Source organism: Pteropus alecto, unplaced genomic scaffold (assembly GCF_000325575.1).
Source record: "Pteropus alecto unplaced genomic scaffold, ASM32557v1 scaffold477, whole genome shotgun sequence".
NCBI classification, from domain to species: domain Eukaryota; kingdom Metazoa; phylum Chordata; class Mammalia; order Chiroptera; family Pteropodidae; genus Pteropus; species Pteropus alecto.
In genome coordinates this window covers 692,553-715,923 of record NW_006440643.1, presented here as the reverse complement: position 1 = coordinate 715,923, position 23,371 = coordinate 692,553, and the positions used below count along the sequence as shown (strand labels likewise).

General features: G+C 33.4%; 1 protein-coding gene across 1 annotated transcript in view; it reads right to left on the bottom strand.

The window, feature by feature from the left end:
- Nucleotides 1-725: 725 nt before the first annotated feature.
- Nucleotides 726-23,371, bottom strand: part of LOC102890256 (probable ubiquitin carboxyl-terminal hydrolase FAF-X) — a 113,385-nt gene continuing 90,739 nt past the window's right edge. The window contains exons 26-30 of the mRNA XM_006917732.3: nt 22,348-22,517; nt 3,085-3,193; nt 2,606-2,752; nt 1,692-1,838; nt 726-968 (exon numbers count right to left, since the gene is read on the bottom strand). Coding sequence (XP_006917794.2) covers nt 726-968; nt 1,692-1,838; nt 2,606-2,752; nt 3,085-3,193; nt 22,348-22,517 — 816 coding nt within the window. The remainder of the gene's footprint in view (nt 969-1,691; nt 1,839-2,605; nt 2,753-3,084; nt 3,194-22,347; nt 22,518-23,371) is intronic.

Below are 23,371 nucleotides of genomic sequence, written 5' to 3'. Positions count from 1 at the left end.
CACAAATAAGTTTAGCTAGGATCTCCTAAAGTGTGACTGAAAACTTCCTTAAAATCTGAAAAGCAGCATAAGGAAGATAAGTTTAGATGTTTGCAAATACATCATTTTTAAAGATTTGTATTATATACTATATTATATTCTGTAGCTTTGGCTTTCTTTAAAATTAAATAGATTTTATGTTGTTATATTCTGTTTTGCTTATACCCCACTCTCTTTTGAGTTTCAGTTGATACAGGATGTTCTAGGTCCTGGGGCTGAGGTGGGTCTAATATGCTAATTGAGAATATAATTAAATGCACTTTAATGTTATCTTCTAACAGCTGACCTTCCAAACTATAACTTTGGAACTCAGATTAAAATAACAGTAAGCAATCTATACGTGAGGGCTTGAAAACCTTTCCAAAGCATATATCATTTAGTTTTAAGGATGAAATTCTGTAGCTTTAAATTTAGCTTACTAAAATAGAGCTTGATTTTTATTCCATATGCAATAAAAGGTTTTGTTAAGTTACATGAAACATCCACAGGATGGCATTTTAATATACATTAAATATTTTTCTATATAAAGTTTCTGTTCTTATAATGGTCTTGAAATTACATATAATTGTTAAAATTATTAAACTAATTACCAGTTGCTAAAAGTAAACACAAGTTAAAAATTTTCTAAAAGAAAAAGAAAAACCTGGAATTTTAAACATGGAAATATTATTAACTAATAAGCAACTTTACAAGTTAAAATACTTACTAGTTATTGCTGTGCCTATGTAATACATTTCAGTCAAACAGTCTACTATTTGTTTGAGATTCCTTACACAGCCAACAGCTAATGCTACAAGTAGTTCAAAACCAGAACCGATGGTAGCTGGTGAACTACAGACTGGAATAGCTTGGTCAGCTGGCAGTTCTCCATTTCTCATACACTGCAGATAAACTTTGGAGGCAGGAAAGATGAAATCATCAATTAATTCCTAAAAGTTAAAAAACAAACAATAAACAATAACACACATTTTAGGAAAATATATCCCTTGGAAGGATTTTTATAATTATTAGACAGAATTAAACAACTCTTTACATCTCAAAAACAATTTTGAATTTTCAAATAATATAAATACAAGTCTACCTCAAAACACTTGACTATACTAAACATACTCAGTTTTTCAGGTTTTTTAAGGTATTAAAAAAAGCTGAGTACAATTTAAGAAAAAATGTATTGTAGATAAACCAACTAACTCCCTAATCAAATGTGAACTGAAATATCTATTTAAAAATAAAATGCATTAAAATGATACTTTTAAAGAAAGTGACACTTTCCTGCATTGTAAGACACACCTGAAAAAATTCATTGAACATGTAAAATGTAAAAGATGAATTCTTGCATGATATGTTTTCCTTGTTTTAAAGACTGATCAAGTGGAAACTCAGATTTACTTAATAGTAAAATCATTAATGCCGCTTATTAACTTTCTAAAACATTATATCTGAACTTTGACTTCTAATTAATTTAAAAATCTCTTGATGAAAGAGATACACTAAGAAATACTGTAAATCTCACAAAGATAGTTTTCATAATACAAACAAAGAAAAAAGACCAAGATGATGTCTCAAAGACAAGATACTATGCAGCTCAAACAGATAGATCAGCTAACATTTTAAGAGTCAGAATTAGTTCAGTATCAACACTTAGAACTTACTTTAATGAGATTAGCACCTCCTTTTTCACAACCAACATGATACTTTTTCTCAGATGTTTGAAAGGCTAATAACTCTTTGGTTATCCCAAGGTGGCCTTCTAAAATAGGCTCTTCAACACCTGTTTCACCAGTGTTTTTAACATTATCCTGCCAAAGTAAAAATATGATAGGCCTAACTTAAGAAAGGAGGACAAAAGAGCTGGAGGGGAGTGATACTTCAGATATAATATCCCCAAACCTTTTTATTCAGATAGTTCTGCTTTATGCTATAAAGCTTTAAACAGTAAGTGTGAGCAATTTCGTTTAAAGAGGACATTGACAACATCTGGAGATATTTTGTTTTTCACAACAAGGAAGAAAGGGGAATTACTAAGAACCACTTACTGATTTCAGGCCGAGCTGCTGCTCAACATTCTACAATGCACAGCAAAGCTCTTCAAAACAAGAAATCATGTGGTCCAAAATGTCTATGGTGCAAAGGTTGAAAAATCCTATTCAAAAATTAGGCTTTATAAAACACTAGGAGAATGCTAATCTGAAGGCCGGAAGCTATACATTTCAGAAATATATTTTCACAGAACTCTCTATATAAAAGGTATTGGATGGGTAATATAAATGCTAATCTATCAGATTCTTTTGATTTAAAAAATTTTCAAGAACTTTTAATAGAATGATAATTTGTAAAAAGGTCAAAAATACCAAAAGTGAACACCAGCACTCTACATTCCAACTAAAGTAAGACATTTATATAAAACTAGTTGTACCTTCTAAGAATCATAGTTATTAACTGATCATTTAATAGTATTTTGTTCACTTTTATTATTCCTAGGGTTAATATACTCAAAATTATAAATCCTCTTAATAATCCTCTTTTAATTTAAGTGATGTAATAAACTGAATATTATACAACGTACCCGAATCCTTTTGAGCCAATCTATTTCATTGTTGAGAAGAACTTCAGCATTAGGTACATTGATATTAGTGCTGTAAGCATAATTAAGAAGATGTCGCAGAAGAGTGAAATAGTCACCTGAATGTTTACCTCTCTCCCCTGCTGTATTCTGAAATATAATTGAAACAATATGAATTCACAGGTTCATTCTCAGAATTCATTTTAATTTTTTTAAAACCTAGAGAACTGATAAATCAAGTGGCAATACCCTTATATCAATGACATAAAACAGTAAGTTCTTTGATTTCTATTTTTCCAAGGTTATATAGTTTTTCCGTAAGTATTTATAAAAAGCAAATGAAAAAGTCTATAAATAGTACAGAAAATAATAAAAATGATTATGACTAATGTAATTTTAATAAAAACTACCGAAAACTGTGATTTCCTCAATGTTCATTTTCAAAATGAAGCATATTGATAAATCCATTAAAAATAACTTACCCCTAAAATGGTAAAGAGCAGAGTAATGAAGAAAAGCAGAGATCTGTTTCCCATGCAACATCTGGTGCACATTAAAAAAAACTGCTCCTGTGCCAACTGACGAACAGTTCTGTAAAAAAACATTTTATACATAATGTATTACTTTCATGAATAAAAACAATAACGAATTATTCCAACATTGGTTTATCTTTAATAGGGAGATAAATTAATGATAGTAAAAATAAAAGCAATCAATAGCCACACAATATAGATAAACTTAAGCTATTTTTCAGGGAGTTAAACCTCAATGGTATTAAATAGGATGAGAGTTACTGGATTAGTGTTTCTCATTATTTGAGTCCTCAGAGTCTTTTAACATGTGCTGTTAATCAGGCTTAGACCATGTAGAGGGCAAGAATAATACATGGAGAAAAAAATATTTTTATTTGCAGGATATCTTTTAAAACCTCTTTGGAACAATTTGAAAATATTCCTACAGATACCAGACTAGGTGCCACGTAGTAAGCTCTGTAGACCTTTTATGGCCTCCAAAAGAATTGTTTTCAATGAACTGTCCTTTAAAGCAAACAACTAACGGAAATCCAATATAGACAAAGCTATTCCTCATATAAGAGTAGTTCTAAAAATACAGTTGTCAGATCTGCAGCACTGGCATTACCCAAGAATATGGGAACTTCCTCGAAATACAAATTCTTGGGCCACCCTATACTTACTGATTCAGGAAGTCAGGAAGAGAGCCCAGCAATGTACATTTTAATAAGCAATCCTAATGATCTAATATATATATATACCAAGGTTTAAAGACCAAGCATTATTCTGTATATCATCTATTTGAGAAACTTGGGAAAAACCTGTCTCTTAGTACCAGAAACTTCACTGATTTATCTGTATCTTTAAATGTTGTACATTGTATTGTTTTTCCTAAAAATACAGTTGACCTTTCAACAACATTGGTTTGAACGTCACAGGCCTACTTACACAGAGTTGTTTTCAATAAATATGTACAGTACAGTAAACGTTTTCTTGTTCTTTTCTTTTCTTTAACTTTACTATAATACAATATAAAATACATATACCACACAAAATATGTTAATTGTTTGAGTTATTAATAAGGCTGTCAGTCAACAGTACGATATTATTATTAGGTATTCCATGACTAGAACCTACAACATAGTGGTGGCTCAATAGTTCTGCTAGTAAACATTACTTGTTTACAAGCTGGACGTCTGTATGTATCTCCTATTGAAAAATAAAAAATTAATAGTTCTTACAAATTTAGGAAAAGACTGACCGTTCCACAGCTATGGTAAAACAACACCAAAATCAACTTTAAATTTATTTTTATCATTTATGAAATCCTTTATTAAATAAATTAAGCTGACTTTCACTGTTTGAAGAGCTTTTGAAAAAAAAAAAAAAAAATGCAAGCAGCGCTTGCTCAAAAAAGTTAAACAAGAACAGACTCCCCAAAACTGACCTTTTTCACCTAAGTAACCTGAATCTACAAATGTCAACCCACTTACACCTGTCCAAATCTGCCAATACCTGAATTTCACGCAGTGTGCTTTGGTCAGAGAATGTGCCTAATTGACACAGCTCTCCTTTACTATGGTAAGCGATAAATTCAATTGTCTTTTTGATTTCAGGTATTGGATAGTGATCTCATTAATCTTTGTCAAAAAGCTCTCTCAGGCTTTGCTGATAAGAGGGCTCCTAGCACCAAGAACAGAACTATGTTTCTGTCTTCTTACTAGATGCTAAATCTCTAGAAGAAATGTGTGGTTTGTATCTAAAAAATTTTAAGTTCTATGTATTAAAGTCCCTCTTGGCTTTACCTTTACCATGTTAATTTTACTCCAATGATGTCTTTTCATTTTGTAATTATTACATATTAATTTTCTTATATACTTATTTCTTACCTTTTTTGAACAAAAAATGAGTAAGTTAAACTCACAATGGCCACTTTATAAATTCCTTTTAAATATTTTCTCAAATAGTAAAAATTTAGCTGCTATTCCTACTCAAAAACTTAAGATAAAAAATTCTGCAACCCCAAGAATAATCCTAGAGAAATATTTTTTTGATTTCCTGCAGGAAAATCATTAGCAACTTTTGTGTCATTAAGAGAAATTTCAGATTCAGAGAAACAAAATTAAAGAGCATGAATGATGAGTAAGCTAACATATATGGCCTTCCATTTACAATGCAAATTAGTTCTTTAAATCCCAAAGAGCCAGGTTTCCTGCTCATCTCCCTTCATTACCCTAGAAATGGAAGCTAATGTTTTACATAAGTATAAATGAGGAACAAAGGATGAAGACAAGAAATAATATATGGGTCAGTTTCAGTAAACCATAGATTACTGATGTGAGTTCAAGTCACTTAAATTTGACGAATGTAAATCAAACTTTCAAGGCTTTTTAATGTCCCTCATTTACAAAAATCACAGTTAGGGTTAAAAAAACATTCAAAATAGCACCTTAGAAGTTCCACATGTACACCTTTCTTCACATGGTCTAATAAATTCTAACAAATTCTCAAAGATGTCTCAAAGTGTACTGCTCCAGCTCATTAGAAAAAAATAGTATACAGACCAAACATCTGACACTTGTCATTTCCTGTTAAGAATATAACTTGAAATGTTAAGTCAAATCTATATCACACGTATACTCAAAACCTTGCAATGTCTTTCAGTCTCACTTAAGTCTGGGGGGTGGGAAGATAAAGAAGCATTTCTGTGATTTCAGAGAGTTAGGAGCATTTATTTTTGGCCTTGAACCACTTGAGGTGAGAAATAACCTTCCCAACCTAAGCTCCTGCTGTGAACCACTGACTTAAAAAGTAAAACTTGAATGAACTATAAAACCCTACATTATCAGACACATTTTTTATGTTTCTTACCTCAACTCTAGAACTGTGCTGCTTATTCAGCTGCTGTAACAGTGACCTCCTGGCTGTCAAGACTTGTGCCTGTAAATCTTACATATGCTGCACTTTCTATATATCTACATTCCTTTACTCTTTCTTTCACGTTATTTACTTAAGACTCAGAGTAAACTATTTCCTAAACTGTTACAAATTTTACATGGAATCGATAGAACAAAAAACCCACAATACCACCACCAAAACAAAAACCTAATATCTGGAAAGTAAAGTTAGAAAGCTGTTCTATTTATCAAAACTTTAATCAGATTTTAAATGATCTAAAACATAAACTTCTCAAACAGAAATGAATTCTGAAAAAGAAAGCCATTAGTGCTCAAAAAATGATAGCAAAACTGCAGAGGTGCCAGTTCCAAGGTCATGTTACTCCAAAGCAGCATTAAAATCCAAACTGATACTATTGTACGGCAATTACAATTGAAAAATAACAAACTTCCTTGAATTATATAATGTAAACATGAGCAACTAATAGTCTATTATATTTCAATAAAGCCAGAAAAAAGTCTAATTAAAAATGACTTCTGAAAATTGTTTAAAAAAAAAAAAACCTGTTAGAATCTTGGAAAACAATGGTTTACCAAGCAAACACCCAATTAAGAAATGGCAGGCGTCTGCATTTGCCACTGCTGGGACAATAAGCAAAACAAAGATGACCTTCATCTATAGATTGCAGTATGCTACTAGAGACTGTACAATTTAATCTAATGACCTACTGAAGAAAATGTAACACAGCAGCTATAACCTGACTGGACTGCCATCAAGTACAAATTAACCATGCAATAAATAAGTATCAAGGTGTGGAAGTAAATCAGTTTGGTAGGTTGACTTCACTGCCTGGAAACTTTCATTTCTATAGAACTTTTAATAACAGAAGTACAGGATGCTTCTTGAGTATCAAAAGAAGGAAAATTTCGATGATTATCTGAAAACGTACTGCACTGAATAACTTTTTCAAGAGAGCAACTGATAAATAAAAGAAATTGCAGTAGTTCCTACTCTTTCACTAGTGTCCTATAAAGTGGTTTTCTTTAAGAAACATCAAGTTTCTACACTTCTCTACTGTTTCAAGCTGCTTCCGTTACTCTTCATTAATAATTCTTAAACAACTGCAGAAACTATCTGTGATCATTATAGAGGAATGAGGAAATGGTGGCATACACTTTCTCCTAACAAAAAAGGAACTAGTTAAAGAAAGTGTAAAGAAGAATAAATGGAAGATATTCTATGGTTTGAGTAGTTTTAGATTGCTCTGTATAATGATCTGGAAGTATTTTAATCACTGGAAGGAGCAAGCTACTATTATTGGGGAAAACTTTTCACTCTTTTATCAGAACTGGAATATGACGCATGTATGCAAAAATTTAAAGATTATATGCTGAGAAGATGTCTGAAACCTGACCACTAAAGAAGTGGTCATTAAATTATTCATTTAATGAATAATCTATCATTTAGTTGAATGCAATAAAGATATTCCAGTTGATTTCTAACAACTGCGTTATTAATGCTGTTGAGTCCCCAGATAAATGCCTTTGTGCTTCCAAATGGACACAGGTTTATATTCACTGGGCTTCTAAATAATGCAATTGATACTCATTAACTTTACTTCCTTCTAAGCCATGAAGTAGCATATGCAGTACATCGACACACTGCAGAAAAGGCCAAGTTGGTTCATTTATTGTATTTCTTAAGTCTGATTTTTCTCACAATGTTTGGCCATTTGTCCTCGACACAATTTGGCACTTTAGGGCCAGTGGATACAGTCTAATTTACAGGATTTTATGTTTAAGAGACCATACATAACACTGGAGGCTGAAGCTGAAAAAAACTGACAATGGGTTGTGGGCAAAGGCTTGTATGATTATCAGATCCAGTTCAGTGTTTTGGCAGCAGACAGAATTAACAGATGGCTTCCATGGTTCTCTCAAATTACCAGAACAGTGATCCATATATCCATCTCATGGAACTTGAAACTGAACACTTAGATAGACATACTTCAGGCTCTAAAAATTAGAGACCTGCAATTGCCCATCACTTTCCGGACCACATACTCAATTACTGTTCAAACTCAGCATGAAGTATTTTCTTAAAAAAATCAAAGAAAGAAGACCTAAATAACAGTGTTAAGAAATGAAGTGAATACTTGCCTCATTTAAAAAAAAAAGCAGGACGTCAGAAACATGGGGAGTGAGAGATGTCCCCAGATATCTCCCCTTGAAACAACAAAAAGAACTCCCAAACCGCATACCAGCACCTCTGAGAGTGGGATCTGTGCATAAGAGCTACCACTGGTCAGAAACCGCCTCTCATAGCCGGAACTCCCTGCAGGAGGAGTGGGAGGAGAGACGGTACAGTGAGTACTCGGAACAGCCCTGCCTGAGAGAGCTGCTGAGTTCCACGCGGCCAGTGGCAGGGCCCAGTCATCAGGGCAGAAAGCAGAGAAGTGGAGACAGCAGAGAAACAAGTTAATTGTTACCAGCAGCAGTTGCAAAACCCCAAGATGAGTGGCAGCCCCCATCCTCCAAACAACACGTTCCTTACCCGCTCCGACCCACCCCCCCGCCACATCCTCCAAGACTGAACACTGCAGAGCTCCAGGAGAATCTGAGCAAATGTTACTGAAACTGTCACTAACACTGACAAGGACATAGACTATAGGTAGCGAGCGTGATTAAACATCTATAAGAAAAAAGGCATTATTAAAACTTTTTATAAAGCAAGAATCCAAGAAACTTAGACGCCACCTACTTAAAACCAAAGGAAAGCACTCTCTTTGCATCAGGCTAAAGAGAGACCTTTATATAATAAAGTTTCTTTCTGGGAAAAACTCAGAATATACTTCTATTAATGCCCAGGTGAAGAATAGTCCATTAAACACCATGATCAACCAAGGTGACAAGGCAGCTCAGAAAGAAAGGAAAAAGTTCTCCAGAAAATAAGCTTAATGACATAGAAATATGCAACTTAAATGACAGAAAACGCAGGACGGTACTTCCGAAAAAATTCAATGAGATCCAAAACAATTCATATATACAATTTCAGGAACTGAAAAAATAAATAGGTGAGCAGAATGAGTTCTTTAGCAAGGAGATTGAAACCCTCAAAAATAACCGAACAGACCTTCTGGAGATGAAGAACAAATTGCAAGAGATGAAAAATGAAACAGCAAGCTTGAGAAATAGAGTCGACTAAAGGGAGAAAAGGATCAGTGATATCAAAGACAGAAATCTAGAAATAAATCAGAAGGAAGAAGAGAGAAACCAAAAAATTAAAAACTATGAAAGAGAAATACAAGAACTAGCTAATACCATCAGGAGAGGAAACATAAGAATAATGGGCATTCTCAAAAGCGAGGAAAAGGAACAGGGATTAGAAAGCATTTTCAAACAAATAGTGGACGAAAATTTCCTAAATCTAAGGAATGAGCTGGAGCTTCGAATTCAAGAAGTCAACAGAACACCTAATTATCTTTACCCAAAAAGGCCTTCACCAAGAAACATTGTATTAAAATTATCAAAAACCTGTACTTTTGGTACGAAGCTATTTTATTACTATACGATTTAAAGACAAATGCATGAAACAATTTTAAATCTATTTTAATGGTCATACAGTTTTTAGAGATGTAATCAGTGACAATGAGAATATCAAGGGGAAGAATCAAAATGCATATACACACTACCATTATTCCATGTTATTAAAACTAAGTTGATATTATTCAAATTAGGTTAAGTTTAGAATATTAACTGAAATTCTAATAGTAACCAATAAGATGTATTAAAAAATACACAGGCATCTCTCATTTTATTGCGCTTCACTTTATTGCTCTTTGCAGACACTGTGTTTTTAACAAATTGATGGTAAGACCCTCCATTAGCTAAGATTACTACTTGATAAAGCCTTGGGTGATGGTGAACACTAAAGCATTTTTACATTAATGCAATATATTGTTTTTTAGACATAATGCTACTGAACACTTGATAGACAACAATATATGCAAACATAACTTTTACAAGCACTGGGAAACCGAAAATCTGTGTGACTCGCTTTACTGTGGTCCAGAAACAAACTCATAGTATCTCCAAAGTGTGCCCATATACATAAAAAGAAAGGAACCATAATGTTACTATAAAAATTCTAGAGAACAATTTTAAAAATCAATACTGGAGGAGTGAAGGAACAGTAAGTACTTAGTACATACAGAAAATAGCTAAATATCAGAGTAAATTATTCCCTACTTGACACGTAAAGAAATTAAACCCTGCCACTAAAAGGCAAAGAAGGTCAGATGGGTGTATTACAAGGGTGAATGATTCTGGGACAATGGCTGAGTAGAGTAGCAAGAATTCACCTATGGGCAAAAACTGTCAGACATAACAGGCAAAAGTTGCAAGAACCTGCATGACCCTGATATTCTGACAGTAAGGACTCTGTCTTTTAAATACCTAGGATCTGTGTTGTGGTCAGTGTTTTCTGTTTCTGATATTGTAGGTGCAGATTTAGAGATGGGAAGCCATTATTCCACTCCCATTTGGAGAGCTACTGTACTCTAGCTCAGCAACTTCCTGGGCATTAAAAAGAGCACTGGATCCTCACCCGCTTCATTATTCTCATTTTCTTTTTGTGGGTACCAGACATTTCAAAATGTGGACATTTAACAGCAAACACGTATAAGAGGAAAGTAGGTTCAGAAAATACCTGAACAGACCTTCAATTTCAATTTCAGACTGATTCCTGGAACAGAGACAATATACAATGACAAAACAAAAAATAAACCAAGAAAACCCTCAACACAACTGTGGGAGATGAAAAAATGTGATTACAACAGAATTACATGATACATTTTAAATGTCCAGTTTTCAAAAAGAACACACAAAGCTTAAAAAGAACCATGGAACCAAAGGAAAAATGAAGTCAATAGAATATGTCCTTAGAAACAACCAGATGGCAGACTTTCCAGACAAAGAGTTAAATAAACTGTCTTAAAGATACTTGTAGAACAAAAAGAAGACAAGAAGAAAATTACAGAAAGAGATATTAACAAAATAAGAACATCAATAAAAATATGGAAAACATACAATGTAAGGAAAATAAAATTGTATACCTGTTCACAAGAAAAATTCAAAAACAGAGTTAAGTAGGTAGATTAAAGAAACCAGCAAGGATAAGACAACTGTAATAATCATGTCAGGAACATAGGATGAATAAAAGTGCACAGAGCCTAAGGGATCTATGGGATATCATCAAATGGAACAACACGTGAATCATCAAGAGTCCTGGAGTAGAGAAACAAAACATGAGAGAGAAAATTCCCCAAGTTTGAGGAATTAAATGAATGTACGTTCCAAAAACATTAATAAACTCAGACTCATATGAAGATGCACTATATTCATACTATATTCAAAAAGCCAAACAAAGAATCTTGAAAGTAGCAACACAAGTGTCTCATCAGGTATGAAGGGTTGTTAACAAGATTATCATCAACTTCTTTCTCATTAGAAGGCTATAGACTAATATGTGCAAAGTGCTGAAAAAAATTAAGTAGAAATACTACAACCGAAAACTGTTATTTCAAATGTGAGTATGAAATTAAGACATTCTCTGATAAACAAAACCTGAGTACACTCTGATCATGAAAAGACAGAATACTTCCTTTACCCACATCAATAGTGTCCCTATAGAACAGGGAATTCAACTGAAAGAATTAAACATCTCAGACCTTAAGAAGAGTTCTCTAGAGAAATCTAAGACAGACAAAAACGAGGATTCCAAAGATAATTTTAGGCTTTGACAACATCTATAATAGAGAGTAAACAAAGCCAAAGTCAAAGCCACAAAAACATAAAATCTTACTTTAAAGGCCCATTTAACTTTTACCTAATACATCAGGTCCAGGTTTCCACAAAAATTACAACATAAGTCAAAGAAAAAAAGAGTTTGCAAAAAAGAGCAAACATCATAACCAGACACAGATATGGCATGATGCTAAGAATTACAGGGCCAGGAATTTAAAATATATACAGTTAATATGCTAAAGGCTCAAATGGCTAAACTAACAACATGTAAGAAGGGAGGAGCAATGTACACAGAGCAATGGAAATTCTAAGAAAGAACCAAGTAAATGCTAGAGGTCAAGAAAAAAGAATGCCTGAGATGGGCTCATCTAAAGAGTGAACATAATAAACAATGAGCTTAAAGATATGTCAAAAGAAACTGTGACAACAGAAAAAAAAAAAGTGAATGAGTGAGACAACTACAACAGATAAATCATAAGCATAACTGGGAACACCACAAGGTAGGGAAACAAAAAATATTTCAAGCAATAACAATAGAAAACTGTCCAAAATTAATGACAGACTCCAAATCACCTCAAGAAAACTAAAAACACTGTAAGAATAAAAATATTAAAAAAAAATCTACATGTAAGCATTTCATATTCAAACTGCTGATAATCAGAGAAAAACTGCAACATGTGAGAGGAAAACCTTCATGACAGAGGAGAAATAACAATTATCTTGGATATCTCTTCAAGAACCATGAAAGCAAGAAGTTAACTGAGTGAGAAATTTAAAGCATTGAAAGAAAAAAAAACCCAAAAAACACCAACTCAGAATTCTGTACATAGAAAAATCATGCTTAAAAATTGAAGAAAAACACTTTCCTAAACAAAAACTGAGGAAAATAGTTGCCTGTAGACTTGTCTTACAAAATATGTTAAAAGAAATAAATTGGAAAGAAGAAAAAGGATATGTTAGAAACCTGGATAGACATAAAGAAAAGAGCACCAGCAGGTTGAGAGTGACAGGGGGCAAATCTGGGATGTAATAAGAATTCTGACCTCTGTCTTGCTTGGCATTCCAGCCTGGTGAGTGGAAGCATCTCTACCTATTGTAAATTATTTAGTAAACAGTCAATTAAAATAAGTTCACTTGCTTGTATTAAAAATTATATGTCTTGATTAGTACTTGGATGGGAGATGACTTAGGAATATCAACTGTTATAGATGTTAAAAAATTATGTTACTACTTTAATGTTGTTTACACTAAAAGAGCAGATATTACTTGGTTCTGGAAGACATTTCGATTTGTAATGGCAAATATTAACTAGCTTTTTATAAAAAATGATTTATTAACCTGCTTTTAAATAAAAGTAATTGTTTTCAGATGCTGTGACCTAAACGCAATAATAAAGAGCTTAAATTAATAAAAAATTTTGAAGCATCAGAGAATTAAAAAAAATCTTTTATTTTTCTCAATTGTTTTATAGCGTGTTCATTTTTTATAGTGTTCATGTAACAATAAAAATTAAACTGAAGAGTATAGTTTTGGATAAGTAAAATAAATAACAGCAATTTTACAAAGAGAAGGAGAAACTGAGAATTCTATAAGAAATGTGCAGTACCTCTGAACTGGTGCTCGATTATTTGAAAAAAGACTAGGAATAGCTGCAAATATATATTCTAAGTTCAAGGATAAAAACATTAAGAAAGTAATTCAGGAAGTATAATATAAATAAGGGAGAAAAGCATTGGAATCAGATAAAATGCTCTGTTAAAACCAGAGAAAGGGAGCCATGTCAGTCAGATTATGGCCAGAAGGTCTCCATGTTTTTTCTCCAATAAAAACAATGAAATATCAACAAATGACATATCAACACAACAACATGTCAACAAAAATAGTACTGAGAGAGCTCCAGAATGAAATAGGAGGCTACAGCACACAGAACAAGGATGGCCACATAAAAAGAACAGGAAGCACATTTCTCATGTTATACCATCTCTAAGTCAAGAATAGCTGAGGCTCCCAGTCACGATGACAGAGTACGTTAATACTCTGCTTGCTTCCTCTCATGACCATGTCAAAATTACAACTCAACTACAGGACACCCGTCACTGAGAATCACCTTATGTCTAGCTGAACAGAAGTCCTATAACTGTGGACACACAAAAGAGGCCACCTTACAACTGTTAGGTGGCATGGAGACACAAACAGGCAGTTGAAAATTGGACGGAAATCTCAGCTACAGAGATCTCCCTGGAGGAGCAAGTGGTCCTAATCCCAGGGTTCCAGTGTGGTATGGTAAGAGAAGTCACTACAACTTCTAGCTGTGAAAACCAGAGGAGATTGTGGATGAAAAAGATGAAGGTCTACCTCTTTGGGGAACTAAGCACTGACTTACTTGATAATGAACTCACTCATTCTAAGCTCCAGTGCTGGGGTAACAGCTCAAAAGGTGCCAGAGACATATAGGAAGAAGGTGATTTGTCTGGCTTCAGGACAAAGGCTGGAGGAGCAGCTCTTTCCTGAACAGAAGTGTTAGCAGAAGCCATTTTTCCTTTGTTGATAGCCTTCCTCCTCTTGGCATGCAGATGTAGGTGGCTGCCATACCTGAGTATCCATTAATTTGGCTAAGACAAGTCACCCTGCCCTGGTGACTCCCTGAAACCATGCCCCACCCAACTTTCAGACCCATACAAGCTGTGCTTCCAGGGGATTTTCCAGACAAATGGCCTGTCTTGGCTCATGTTGTGGTCTTACCTACAGTCTTTCAAAAATTCTAAAAAACTAAACAAACAATATCTGGCCTTGGCGTGCCCTGGACCTCTTGCTGAGCAGCCCTAAGCCCAGCACTAGTGGCAGCACCTCAGTTTGCAGCTTGGCCTGCCTCTCAAGGCACATGCAAGCCCAGTGCAGGTGGTGACCACCTGTGGATTGCTTGGTGGCTCATTCCAGGTATTCTCATGAAGGGCACAGGCTGTGACTGAACTTGGCATGTAATGGGTCCCCTCCCAGGACACCCAGCCCTGCATGCTCAGTGACTAGTTCAGTCTGAGCCATAGCATCACCAGAGCCACATCCTAGGACAACACACTCTTTAAGTCAGCCCTTGCACAACTGTTCCTCCACTGTAGTCATGACAAGTTCTCATTACCAATCAGCCAGAGGGTCAATCCCTACCATTGATGGCAAATGGCAATAGGTTAAACTATAACAGGAGACATACAAGAGACACCTGGTGCACCTAGCTGAGGTTACCAGGGAGACTGCACCACTGGATCCCACAGGACATCTATTACATAAGGCCACTCTACTAAGACTAGGAGACACAGCAGCCCTCCCTCATACACAGAAACAAAAACAAGGAGGCAGCATAATAGTGAGACAAACACATCCTAAATAAAAGAACAGAACAAAGCTTCAGAAAAAGAATTAAACAAAATAGAGACAAGCAATCTTCCAGACAAAGAATTCATAAAACTGGTTATAAGAACACTCAATGAACGTAAGGGAAAAGTACTCAGTGAGAGAAATTTAACAAAGAAACAGGAAATATAAAAATGAAGATAGAAAAGATAAAGAATAACCAGTAAAAAATGAAGAACACAATACCTGAAATAAGAATACCAGAGGAGGAATCAACAGATTAGATGAAGCAGACTTTTGAATCAGTATCAGCGTGATTATTCTGTAAGTAATATAAATGTCTAATCAATATGTTGTACACCAGAAACTAATATGATATTATATGCCAAGTGCTATTAAAACAAGAAAGAACAGCTCAATGCCAAGAGAGATCCATTTAGCTGCAGTCTCCCCTCACGTGGGGGAAAAGAAAACAGGAAGAATCCAGCAGGACTTGTCACTGTTTTAAACAACCACAACTTTTGCCACTGCAGCCAAGCCCAGCAGAGAAAGCTGCAGGAAAGCCACATTATCTGCAGAGGGCGCCACAGCAAATGTGGAAGCCGGAGAAAGATTTGTTGCTACACCTCCACTAGAAAAGGAACATGATACCTTCCTGGAACAAGAGCTGCCACATCCCATCAATCCAGCACAACTGCACCCAATCAAAGTTGAAGTCTCCCCAGTCTGTGAAATATGGAATAGGTGACTATCCCACCAAATGTACACACATCCACACCAGAAACATACTCATATACACAAAATCAAGAAAGCATGACACCATCAAATGAATAATTTTCCAGTAACTGTCCCCCAAAATTCGAGATCTATGAACTGCCTAACAAAGAATCCAAAACAGTTGTTTTAAGAAAGATAAGCAAGCTATAAGAGAACAAAGAAACTCACTGAACTCAGGAACACAATACATGAACAAAATGAGAAATCTGAAGACATAGATATTTTTATAAATAACAACAAATTCTGCAGCTGACGAAACGGAATAAAAAGATGCAAAGAAGAGTTTCAACAGTGGACTAAATCAAATGGAAAAAAAGGATATGTGAACTTGAAGAGACGTCAGTTGACTACTCAGTTAATAGAGGAAAAAATCTGAAAAACAGTGAAGAAAGTCTATGCGATTTATAGGGCAACATCAAGACAAATTATTAAACACATGCAGGGAGTCCCGGAAAGAAAAGACAGACAAAGGGCAGAAATCTCATAAAAGAAATAATGGTTGAAAAGTTACCAAATACTGGAGGCGGGGTGGTGGTTAAGATACCAGATTCATGAACCTCCAAAGGTCTTTAAACATGATTAATACAAAGATTACCCCAAAAGACATTATAATCCAATTATTAAAATTTAAAGAGAAAATTTTGATAGCAGCCAGAAAAAAGCAAAGAATCACATAAAAAGAACTTCCCATAAAACTAGCAGTTGGCAGTCCAAGTGCTACAGAAAGGAAAAAAACTATTAACCAGCATACTGTGTCTAGTAAAACTTTTTCAGAAACTAAAGAAATTTAAAGACACCCTAAACGAATGCTGAGAGTTCATCACCATAATATCTACAAGAAAAGCTAGAGGCAGTTCTTCAGGTCAAAATGAAAGAATGCTAATTATTAACACAAAATCTATGAAAATATAAAACTCACTGGTAGAGACAGCATCAAATTCAATACATTCTAATATGTTAGGATGGTACATAAATCATTACTAAATCTATAAAAGTTAAAAGGCAAAATGTTTTTTATACTATAGATATAGATTTATTAATTACATAATACAAAAAATATAAATTGTAACATCCATAACATGAAATATAGAGAGAGGAAAGAGTAAAAGGCTTGAACAGACATTTCTTCAAGGAAGATATGACTGAACAAACATAATATGAAAATGTGTTCAACATCACTAGTTATTAGGGAAATAAAAACAAAAACTAAAAGAAAATACTACTTCACACCAATTAGGATGAGTACTATATAAAAACAAAACAAAACAAATGTTGCAAGAATGTGGAGAAATTAGTTTCAAATGTAACTTTCCGCCAATGACTTAGCTGCAGTCTCTCCTCACTTGGGGGAAGAGAAAACTTTTAGATATCAGCTAAAAATTACTGCAAAAGTATTATGTAAATCTCATAGAAGTGAGAAAAAAATTTCTATTACATACATAAAATATAGAGAAATGAATAAAAGTATACTACTGAAAAATAATCTTGAAGACAGCAAATAGGAAGCAAAAGAGTAAGTATAAAACACTCAAAACAATTAGACAAGGAAAGAGAATGTCCTTACCCAGCATTCAATACTTTAAATGTAAATGGGTTAAAATCCAAAGGCACACAGTGGCTAATGGATAAAAGAAGAAGACCTCACCATATGCTGCCTTAAACAGACTAACTTTAGCTAACACTGAAGAGAAGAAAAAACATATTCCATGCCAATGGTAACCAAAAGAAAGCAGGGGCGAATATATTTATACCTATATGTTATATTCAGACATATGTAAGACAACTAATATGTTCAGACAAAATTTTAAACACATCAGAAGACGCCTGGAGGGGAGGAGGTTTGGGGGGCTGGGAGAAAGGAATGAAAAGTTAAAGAAGTACAAATCAGTAGTTGTTAGATGGTCACAGAGATGGGGAGCAGGGCATAAGGAAGGCAGTCAGCAGTAATGCAATGCTTAGTTATAGAGCCAGAGGAGAGAAAGAGCAATCAGGCTGAATGTTTCATAAACTACATAAATGTCTATCCAGTGTACTATATACTTGAAACTAATAAAAATAAAGTCGCAAGAGCATTACATAACGAAAATGTTTAATTCAACAGGAAGATATAACAATTATAGTCACCCAATATCAAAGCACCTTAATATATAAAACTAACATTAAGTAATATGAAGGTACAAATAGCAATAAAATAAGATACTTCAACATTCTACTCCATACTGGATTCCTCAACAGAAAACTGTTAAAGAGAACAGCAGAACTGAACAGTCAGAGAAATTAAATGAACCTAGTGGACACATACAGAACTTTCTATCCTGCAGTATAATACACATTCTTCTCAAGCATATAAAGAACATTATCTAGGAGGATCACATGTTAAGTCACAAAGTCAACAAATTCAAGAAGTAGGAAATCATTCTAAGTATCTTTTCTGATCAATGTAATGAAACTAGAAAACAGAAAAATTCACAAATACACAGAAACAAAATAACACACTCTTGAACAACTACTGGGTAAAGAGAAAATAAACAGAGAATTTAAATAATATCTTCGGAAAATGAAAACACAACATACCAAAACTTGTAGAATGCAGAAAAGCTCTAAGACGAAAAATGATATTAATACAGTTTACATTAAAAGGATCTCAAACAACCTAATATTATATTTCATAGAACTGGAAAAAAAATAAAGTTTACAAGTAATAAAAAAGTAAATAACATGAAAAGAAAAAGAACAGAAACAATTTTAAAGTCTACAAGTTTAAAAAAAAAATGAGTAATTGTTAGCTATACTAAGAAAAAAAGAGAGAACACCAAATTCATAAGTAACAAAAATCATAAAGGATTATTATGAACTTTTATATCATAACATAATCATAAAAATCTGGAAGCCACTAATTTTCCAAAAAACATACAATCAAACAAATCAATAAATAGAAATAATAAATAAACCAATAACAAGTAAGAAGAATGAATTAATAATAAAAAAATCTCAATAAACATAAGGTCAGGATAGATGACTTTCTGGATGATTTGTACCATTCAAAAGAGATTTTATAACTAATCTTTCAAAATTCTTCCAAAAAACAGAACAAGTGGGAAAACTTCCAAACTCATTTTATTATGGCAGCATCATCCCAATAAAAAAGCCAGATAAAAACCATTAGAGAAAAACCAACAAAGCCCATCCACCAAACTACAATATCTCTGATGATGAACATAAGAGACAAAAATCCTCAATACAATACTAACAAACCAAATTAAACAGAATGTTAAAAAGATTATAAATCATGACCACATGAAAATTATCCTTGGAATGTAAGGATGGTTCAACATGCAATCAGTCAATGAGACACATCACATTAATGAAATGAAAGAAAACCACAAGATCATAGCAATATATGCAGAAAAGCATTTGACAAAGTTCAATAACCATTTGTAATTAATTTTTTTTTAAAAAAGGAACTTACCTCAATATAATTAAGGGCCATGTATGAAAAGCCCACAGTTATCATAGTGGTGAAAACCTGAAAGCTTTCACTTTAACATCCAGTACAAGGCAAACATGTCCACTCTCACTACTTCTATTCAACACAGTAGTAGTTCTCTTCAGAGCAATTAGATAAGAAATAAAATAGATCCAAACAGAGAGAAAGAAGTAACATTGTTTGCAGATGACATAATTATACATGCTGAAAACCTTAAAGACTCAACAAAAAAATCTGTAAATAAAATTTGCAACATACAAAATCAATCTACAAAAATATTTTATTTCTATACGCAAACAATGAAGTATAAAAAAGATAGTAAGGAAACAATCACACTGACAGTGATAACAAAAAGAAAATATTCTAAGTGAAAAGATGTGTACAATAAAAATTATAAAACATTGACAAAGGAAACTGAAGACATCTGGTGTTCCTGAATTATGAGAATATGGTTAAAACGTCCATACTAACAAAAGTACAATTTAGTACAATTCCTATGAAAATACCAAAGGCATTGCAATGGAAATAAGAAAATCCTAAATTCATATGAAACCACAAAAGGCTCGCTAGAGTGAAAGCAATCTTGATGAAAACAAAAGTGAAGGCATCATACTTCTTGATTTCAAACTATATTATAAAGCTACAGTAATAAAAAAAAGTTGCATAAAGACAGACACACATACTGGTAGAACAAAATAAAGAATCGAGAAATAAAACTATGAATTTCTAACGTCAATTGATATTTGAAAATAATCATGACAAGGCCATGGATACAGAATGGAGAAAGAATAGTATCTTCAATAAAGGGTGTTGGGAAAAATAGAATTCCACATTTTTAAAAATGAGAAGAACACTTGTCTCACACCGTATCATAAAAATTGATTGAAAAGAAAATTAAAATTGTTAACACTTGAATTCATAAAACTACTTGGACGAAATCAGAGAACAGACTTTTGACATTGGGCAACTGATTTTTTGGATGATGCTAAAAGCACAGGCAACAAAAGCAAAATATGTAAAAGAGATTTCATCAAAGTAAAAAGCTTCTGCACAGCAAAAGCAGCAATCAACAGAAAATGCAACCTATGAGAAAATATATCTGCAAACCATATTTCTAATGAGAGGTGTATATCCAAATACAAGCAACTCATAAATTAATAGCATAAAAGTAATTAAAAAAAATGAGCAAAATACCTGACATTTTTCCAAAGGTGACATATAAATGGCAAATAGGTATGTGAAAAGATGGACAACATGACTAATCATCAGAGAAATACAACCAAAATGAGATGTCACAACACACCTGTTAGAATGGCTAATTTTAAAAAGTCAAGAGATAACAGTGTTGATGATGATACAGATAAAAGAGAAACCTTTGTACATTGTTAGTGAGAATTTAAATTTGTACATTATGGAAAATATTACATAGTTCCCCCCCAAAAACAAACAAACCCCCAAACTGAACTACCACATGATACAGCAATTCTACTTCTGGATATATATCCAATGGAATGAAATCAATATCTTGGAGAGATATTAACATTCCCATGATACCATATAGAATTTTTCAAAACAGCCAAGCCATGGAAACAATCTAAGCATCTGCTGATGGATGGATGAAGAAAATTGATATACGTATACAATGGAATATTATTCAGCCTTAAAAAAAGGAAATTCTGCAACACTACACTGTGGATGAAACTAGAGGACACTACACTATATTTTAAGTGAAATAAGCCAGACTCAGAAGACAAATACTGCATATCACTTTTATGTAGAATCTGTAAGTCGTATTCATGAAGCAAAGAGTAGAATGGTGGTAGTTGCAAGGGGATGGGTAAACAGGGAAATACTGGTTGAAGAGTATAAGGTTTTAATTTGCAGGATGAATATGTTTTAGAGAAATAACTTACAGTTTAGCAACTATACTTACTATCGTACTGAAATTTGCTAAGAAGGTTGATCTCAAGTTTTCCTGTCATGCTCCCACCCCGAAAATCATAAAAAATCATGTGAGTTGAGGGATATAATCATACCTCCGTGTCTGTAGGGGATTAATTCCAGGACCCCTGAGGATACCAAATTCACAGATGCTTAAGTTCTCTATATAAAATGATAATATTAGCATATAATCTATGCTATCCTCCCACATACTTTAAATCAACTCTAGATTACTTACTTACAACACTATTAACACAATGTAAATGATATGTAAATACTTGCTTTACTGTATTATTTAGGAATAATAACAGAAAGAAGTCTGTACATATTCAGCTCTTTGTCTTAAGTATGCACACCGTATATGCTCCCCACCTCTTAGTAACTTGGTAGCCATCTTAGTCATTAGATCAGTATCAGAAAGATTTACATAAATTTTACTATGGTATATTGTTGTAATTGTTCTGTTTTATCATTAGTAACTGTTGTTAATCTTTACTGTGCCTAAACTATAAACTAGACTTTATCATAGGTGTATGTATGTATAGGAAAAAACATAATATATATAGGATTCAGTACTATCAGGGGTTTGACACTTCCACTGGAGGTCTTAGCTTAGAATATATCCCTCATGGTGAAAGGAAGACTATATGTATTTTACCACAATGTGACAAAGTCTATGTTTGTGTATATATATATATATGTGTATATATGTATGTGCACACATACATATGTGTGTCATACCACAATAACAAACATTGATAAAGAAGAAAAAAATCAACATTGGCATTTTGCAGAGATGAAATAAAGTTAGATCAAGTGAATAAAATTAAGATTAAGTCAAATAAGTTTCTTAAATTTCAAAATGTTAATAAGATTTCCTTATTTGACTTCTGAGATAAATCTTGGTCAAAATTAATTCACATATGCTTGAAAAAAAAGTATGATCAGCCTTCATCCAAATTTTTAAAAATCACTTACTTGCTGGGACAGTGCAATAATAAATCAATAATAAATGTCTGCCAGGCCTTTTCTTTACTAAGTACATCCAAGGCTGTCGGAGTTAGGGCAAAACATAATGTCATCACTTCCAATGCTTCACAGCAAACTTGTTCATCTTCCACATCTGGCTCACTGCTTGCACTGCTGGTCTATAAAATTATAAGCAGGAGTAAATTACCCAGTGATACACTAAAATAACACAAAACTCACAAATCTTCCAGTTAATATTTAAGACTTGCCTTCTCACTAAATAAATACCATTTATCTTCAGTCTCGTTACCTGTAGCTTTTGAGCCCCTTTGGAATAATCTCAAAGAGAATTAAAGGATTAAATCTAAATACCCCTTTTCTTGTTTTTCTGGGTGTAAGTGGTATATTTCTGCATCAATCATGATTCCTTTCTAAACATATCGCTATGTCACTGCACTCTGGGCCTTTGGTTAGTTTTACTATATAGTTTATCTAAAACGAAATTTAATTAAAGCAGCAATTGTCTTACACAAATGTTTATTAAGATTACAGAAGACTTCTTCAACTTAAAATATACTCAAGTACTTATAATTTTTAATCTACCTCTAATCATAAAAAAATCAGTACAGTGTATTTATGACTGGAACAAAATACTCATTCAAATATTCTAAAAAGGGAAGGTGTACAAGTCGCCACTTTGCCCCTTTTAAATATATAGAAGTGACTGTCAGGAGAATTAAATATTACAGGATATGAAAAAGTTAAACAAAGTTTCCTGTTTGCAAATAATTTATTTACTCCAACGAAGTCTAGGGGATAATATATAAATTGCAGAAATCTTTTCTCCTTTTGAGTGCTCAAAAGAACCAAATAAAATACTTCAATGGTACGATTCTACAGCAGGCTGTTACCAAGACTTATGCAGGACAAAAGGCTGAAGAGGAATAATTAAAGAGAACCAGAAAAAGCAAATGCATTATGGCATAACTATATTCAATGCAATGAAAAAGTTTTAAAAAAAGTTTTAGAAAAA